The sequence below is a fragment of the Stegodyphus dumicola genome, chromosome 3, assembly GCF_044657685.1.
Source record: "Stegodyphus dumicola isolate Sdum_Otavi_A_Nest chromosome 3, ASM4465768v1".
NCBI classification, from domain to species: domain Eukaryota; kingdom Metazoa; phylum Arthropoda; class Arachnida; order Araneae; family Eresidae; genus Stegodyphus; species Stegodyphus dumicola.
The window spans coordinates 152468647-152475294 of NC_140770.1; the positions used below are offsets into that span (position 1 = coordinate 152468647).

General features: G+C 32.3%; 1 protein-coding gene across 2 annotated transcripts in view; it reads left to right on the plus strand.

Moving 5' to 3' along the window:
• Positions 1–6261, plus strand: part of LOC118203146 (protogenin-like) — a 255985-nt gene extending 249724 nt beyond the window's left edge. For both annotated transcript variants that reach the window (XM_085813493.1, XM_085813492.1), the window contains 2 exons: positions 871–984; positions 5099–6261. In XM_085813493.1, coding sequence (XP_085669619.1) covers positions 871–984; positions 5099–5674 — 690 coding nt within the window. In that variant the 3' untranslated portion in view covers positions 5675–6261. The remainder of the gene's footprint in view (positions 1–870; positions 985–5098) is intronic.
• The last annotated feature ends 387 nt before the right edge of the window (positions 6262–6648 follow it).

Sequence of the window (6648 nt, forward strand, 5' to 3'; positions counted from 1 at the left end):
ATCTATTTTGCCACAGACTGTCAGTATTTACAGCATTAAATTTTTTATGACCTTTTTTTTTTAAAAAAACAACTAGGTGATCTTTATGTACCTTAGTTAAAGTCACATTTCAGGACTTTGCTTAAGTCTTATTATTGTCTTGTGTGAGGGTAAGTGGCAAGATTTCTTGCTGGGGCTCATGTGATAAATTGAGTGCTAAATTAAAAATATATATATATTGCATGTTAACTGCATTGATGTATAAGTTAGTGCCATTTTTTTACCAGTGTGCATTTATTCCTTTCAGTATTAAATTAATTATGCAATGCATCATTGATGTATTTGTGTGCATTGTTCACACCCTGTTCTTAACATTCTGGCAGTGTGGTGAATGAAATTTCTGTAAAATCACTGATTTAGATACATAAACTCATCTAGAACCTCCACAGAACCTTGGTCTATTTTCAGGTTGCCTTTTTCGTTCTGTCCACACATAGTGCGGAAGTCTTTGTAACAATAGAATCTTTGTTGAATTCGCACATAATGTGTTGGAGATGCTTGTCTTCAGTTTCACATTCTGTACCTTAGAATTTGGGGGTGGGGCTGGTTAACTGAAATAGAACCTTTCATATTTATTGGTGTGGATATAAACTATGATGAGCAGGAATTCTAGTGTATTAAACAGACTTGCCATTATCAGTGATATCTAGGAAAAATACTGTGTGTAAAGGGCATAAACTTATGCATTGACTCAACATTAAGATGTCAAGGAGAGGGAAAATTCAGTATCAAAAATGTTCTTTCTGGTGGAATCACTGGAATTCATTGGAATAGTTGTATATGACATGGATAATTATTATTTTGTAATGAACAATGTGTAATTGTTTTCAGGGAGGTTATCCTGCTGGATTATGCAATGGAAGACCAAATGGCATTCCACATCAAATGCTTGGAAATAGTCGTTCGTCCTTAAGCAGTCAGCAGGATTCAGCTGCAAACATCCTGGTAAGTTAAATGTATGAATTAAAAATACGCATGTTTTTGATTGAAGGAAATGGTGCAAGAATTTAAATTATCATTGAGTATTTGATTCTCATACTTGTATTAAAAATAGTCCCTCTTAAATATGAGGACAATGTGTAATATTTTCCCAGTTGAGAAAAATGAAAATTTGGAATCGGTCAAAGAAGGAGACTGTTTTCTTCATATGACAAGATAAAATACACAATGAAGAGTATAATGAAATGCAAATTAATTCATTGTAATTCTGCAGAATCAGAGACCAGTTAGTTAATCAAATAATTTGATCATTAAAAGAAAAGTTTCTTACAGTGCTGATAGTTTAATATAGTATAGTATGAAAATATTTTTAACTGTGGAGATATTAACTCTGAAAAACTGAATTTAATTTAATGAGAAACATTGAAGCAAATCATTTTAAACTTCATAATTGCCAAAATTTTGCTTAAAAATTCATTTTTATAATTTTTTTATATCCATATTCACTAAATAGATAGAATAAAATATTCACCAGAAGATGTAGCTATCTTTTTAATAGTGATGCTGTTGCAACTGTTGTTATAGTATGTGTTTACCATGCATAGTATTAGATTGAGCTATACTGGTAGGAAAAATTAAAAGAATAGCTACAAAATCATGCTTTATTTTAATTAAGTTCATTGAAAGATGGTGCGGAAAGTTGAGCAGTGGGGACTTATTATTCTAATTTTAAAAATGTGTGACTAGCTAAAAAGTGTTCTTAATTATGGAGGTGGAACATGTTGTTGAGAGGGCATAAGTTGGATTGTGAAAAATGGCATACGATTGGGAGAATAGAAGTAGGACAGATACTGATCTGTAAAGATCAAAAGGTATCCTAAACACACCATGTCAAAATTCTACCTGATTATTGTTGAAATGTGGTGCAACAGATTATCAGGACCATTATTTGACAATCATTTCAAAAAAAAAAAAAAAAAAAAAAAAAATAGAGAGAAAACTTACATCAGCCCATATTGTGAGGGTGTTTGCTGAAACTATGGGAACTTGATCATTGAGCTATATAATATAAATATCAGGCTGCATCAAAGATTATTGTAGGTAGTCACTGATTTGTATTCCACTTAACTTGTGCTTGAAACTGTACCCCATTGTAGAGATGCTAAGATCATTGTGACTGGAGTACTACAGACTGGAATCGAGTTCACTTTACATGAGTCTTTTTTTTTTTTTTTTTTTCGAAGGGGGGTTTGATTTTAATGTATGTTTAAAATCTAGAGAGAGTACAGCATATACAAATAAGCCTGAAAACATTTGAGAAAGGCATTGGTACAAAAATGGTGAAATCATATGAACAGCCATTATTATAGCCAACGCTTACCTATGCATTTTTGTCTGTGCAATTATGAATGTTGAAGTATGCTGATACAAGTAGAAGCTAGGCCAGTGCTTCTGTAGTACTATAGGTAACTGACGTATTGCTGAACCTAACTAACTGTCAAGCTTCCATCCCAGATGCGTACAAACATTTATGCCTTCTCCGAGATTTATATCTGGGCCCATCAGTGCTACAGTTAGTGTCACTAACTACTATATTGCGGCTGTTGAAGTGTACATAGGTTCTTGATCCTTATCTTTGTTTGTTTAGGGGTGTGGTTGGTAATAATTTCTTCTTAAAGGGTGATAATGCTGGTCTCCATCACACTGTACTAATGACTGAGTATCTTTGTGTGAAGGAGCCTAGTGAATGCAGTGGTAATGTGATAGAATATATGTAGGGCACATTAGGATTCTGACTTGCATCACTACAGCACCCACCTAGCATTCTGCAGGAGCTTCAAGACACTGTCATCGTGAATACTTTTTTAACCACAGGAACTCTTGGACAATCTAATACACAGCATAAAAAATTGTAAAGCTTGTGTTTCGGACAGGGGTAACGATATATCTTGATGTCTTTTAGATATCTCTAAAGAGTTGTAACACCAACTATTTTTTCTTTTCTTTCAACTTTCTATTCTGAAAATATGTGAGGCATGACAAAATAAAAATCTGGAAGCTTTATGTTCTTAACTGCAACATCATTCAAGTTACATGTGCTTTTATAGTTGTCTCTTTAATTTCTTCCTCCAGTGAAGTTTTACTTCTGATGGTGTACATGAATGAAATATAGATTCATTTCTGAAAAGAAGATTGACTGTAATGCATACAAGTACAGGTATAAGTGGGCAGGACACCATAATTTCACCATAAGTTGTACATTACCACTAACTACTTGTAGAGCCATTAGGATTTTGGAGCTGAAGATATGAAAAATGAGCAATACCCTTGCCAGAATTCAAACCTGGACTTCTCAAATATGCCTGAGTGTGCTAACCGTAACACCAGTTTGCTGACTGTTAGGCATGCCTTATACACTTAAAAGGACTTTCGGTTCGCCATGTTTTTTGAGTGCCCCCTGCCAAACAGATCATATAAACTTACAAATATCAATGGCTTCTCTGGGATTTGAACCTGGGCCCATTGGTACGACAGTGATTTTCACTAACCACTATACTGAATGGGTGTTAATAAGTGTTTACAATGAAGTACGGTCATCTGTCATTTACACTGTGTGGCCAATACTGAGAAACAATTTAAAAAAAAAAAAAAAAAATCCCTACAGCTCTACTACCCCAGCAAGAAGTGCAAGTATAGGAGAAGTAGGGAAATATTATTCAAATTTTATCATCAGTTTGAAAGAAACAAATGCTGTTCATTTCAAATAAATTATAGTCATCTGGTTGCTAAGTATCTCATTTATAATCTTGGAGATAATGTTGCATAATTACAAGTACAATGCATATTAGTTGTAAATACTCCATGACATCATTTGAGAGAGTATTTATTGATCGTAAAGAGGAGTTGGATGATTTGAGTTGCAACAAAGCATTATTGAAGTTGCAAAAGTAATGTTTATCACAAAGAATACCATTGCTCGATTGAAACAAGTTTTCAAATGCAGAGGAACAGCTCTGTATATATGTGATCGTGAAGAAACACTCTAATAAGACATGATCGCCATGTTTCTGTTTTAGAAAAAAGAAGTAGAAATGCTATATTTATGGTGCAATAAATTCTGCATTTAATGTACAATTAATATGTTTTATATAATAATCATAATAAACTTTTATTATGTGCCTAAGTAGATAATATTCGTATCTAAAGTTTATTCTACAATTTGTCTTTTGCATCTGCATTTTACCTTTCCTGATCTCTTAATTTTAGGCTGGTACCAGGCAAAATAATTTTATTCTTAAAATGAAAACTTAATACTCTAGATATTTCATTACGAAATAAATATTGTAACTGTATCTTGAACTAAATTTTTGTTTTCTAGTAGGTGAATTCTAAGGCGATTCAGTTTGAAATGTGAAATTTTAGGACACCTTTTTTTCTTTCCATATTAATGAAACAATTTCTGATAAAGTTTTAATAGGCTTCCCTTTTTTTAAGCATTATTTAAGAGCTTAAGCATGCCCTTGTTTATGAAGATGCTATGTAAAGATCATATTTTTAAATGCAGTTAAGTTGTATGAATACATCTGAAAAATATGCTATTTTTTGCCAAATACATATTTATTATGGTGTTGGTTCCAACAAGTTTTACTGAAAATATAAATTTAAGAGACTAGTCATTTTTGTATCATCCTTTTCAACTTCCACTCAACATTTTTATTATCCACGTCTTTCATTTTCTGTTATAAAATGTAATGAATTTGATAAAGGAGGAGAAACTATAGAGGAAAACCCTAACAACTCTCTATGATTCTTTCCATGGAAACTTATTAAATCATTCTTGTTGCTGGCAAATCAAAGAATTGTGTAACAATTTATAATTACTGACATTCTAAAATAAACATGGTTGAAATTTGAGTACCTTTTATTTATTGTTGCAGTAATAAATATTGATGTGTGTAATAAGTTTCTAAGCTTTATCTTGACATTAAAACAAGTGATAAGAGGTTTTATGATCATTTAAAAATGATTTCACCTTGTTTGGGTCACCCTGTACTGTGATATAGTAAATTAACATATTTTTGAAAGCATGTGCTAATTTAACTTTTAATTTTATGATCAGGCATCAGATCAAGATAACCTTCCAGTGACAAAACATCGTATGCGTTACACTGCTAATGATCAAAAAGTATCAGAAAATAGTTGGCAAGATGATGCTGGGGACATCACTTCATCAACTATCTTGCTGGAGGGTGAGGATAGTAAATTACATTCAGATACTACAGCTCTTGATGAAAGTTGCCATCTACCTGTGGAGGCAAATTCTTCCCATGGTACTCCAGATGAAGAAGATGAAAGTTCCTGCAATACTGAATCAAAGGATTCATTTGTAACATCTACTCCAGAAACTTTTACAACTTGCACAGTGCCACTCATTTCACCATCATCGCTTTATCATCATTCTTCGTCAAACTCTCTCTCAGTGGCAGAGAATGACCAAAACTGTGTGCCATCCAAAATCTCTTCTCATTGTCAAAATGAAATTTCATGTGTAAAGGAAGATACTCTCGCAAGAAGTAGTGTGAGCGATAATGAGCAGTCATCGCTCCCATTTTCAGTTAATGCATTTCTTTCACCCCTTGCTGGTCCCCGATTCTCTCAGTCATCCAATGCAGACTCATCCTTAGAACCAACTTAAGTGATTTGACTTAAAAGTCATCACTGTGGATTTACTAAAGTGCAAAATAAACTTATTTCACAAGGGGCAGGTGTCTCCTTTCAGATATTTAATAGTTTGTCAGAAGCGGGTATTTTTTATGGACTGTTTTATATTTATGTTTAAAATGTTTATGCAACTCAAAAGCATTCACCAATATTTTTCACTTGTACCATAGATACGTATTTGAACTTTATCATTTTTGAAACCATTTCGCAAAATCCATGTACATTTATTTGTTTATTAACAATAGATTTCTTTTTTTTTCCCCTTTTTTTTAAAGAAAAAGAAAAAAAAAAAAAAAAAGTGAAAATGGCATGTGTGTGACTGGAGGTAAACTGGAGTGCACTGTTCTGAAGTGGTGTAAAATATCTTTCAGCTGTAAATAAACTGTTAATGTAAGCGGGTAAGGGGAAAAACAAGAAAACAGCTAAAATTAATTGGCAGATTGGATATGGAATTTATAGCACCAACATTAAGGGGAAAAGATTAGGTATTTGTTGGTGAATTTCTATTAACTGCTTTTGCAGTATATGCAAATATAAGCATTCTTTCTATTAAAATGCTTTTTTCTATTAAAAAAAAAACCAGTGCTGGATGAACTTGATTTAAAAATATGTACAATTAAAATTTAATTCAGTTGTATCACAATTTTTATTAAATTGGTTTGTATCGTAGTAACATACATATTGAAACATACCTAACGTTTATTTAATGCTGTTTGTCCATTTAACCTTGTACAAAACTTGCAAATCAACTTTCCTTTTGAAATGTGGTGCAATAAAATACAAGATGTTTGTTTTACATTGTGTGCAGTTACCTTTTGTGCTTTATTTTTTTTAACATGTTCATGTGAAAGTGAAATATTTTTCATTTGTTTCAGTTATTATAATACAGTGAATAATTTCATGTTTAATAAAACTTGAAAACTTGCTCTTGTTTTATAAAAAAAGCAT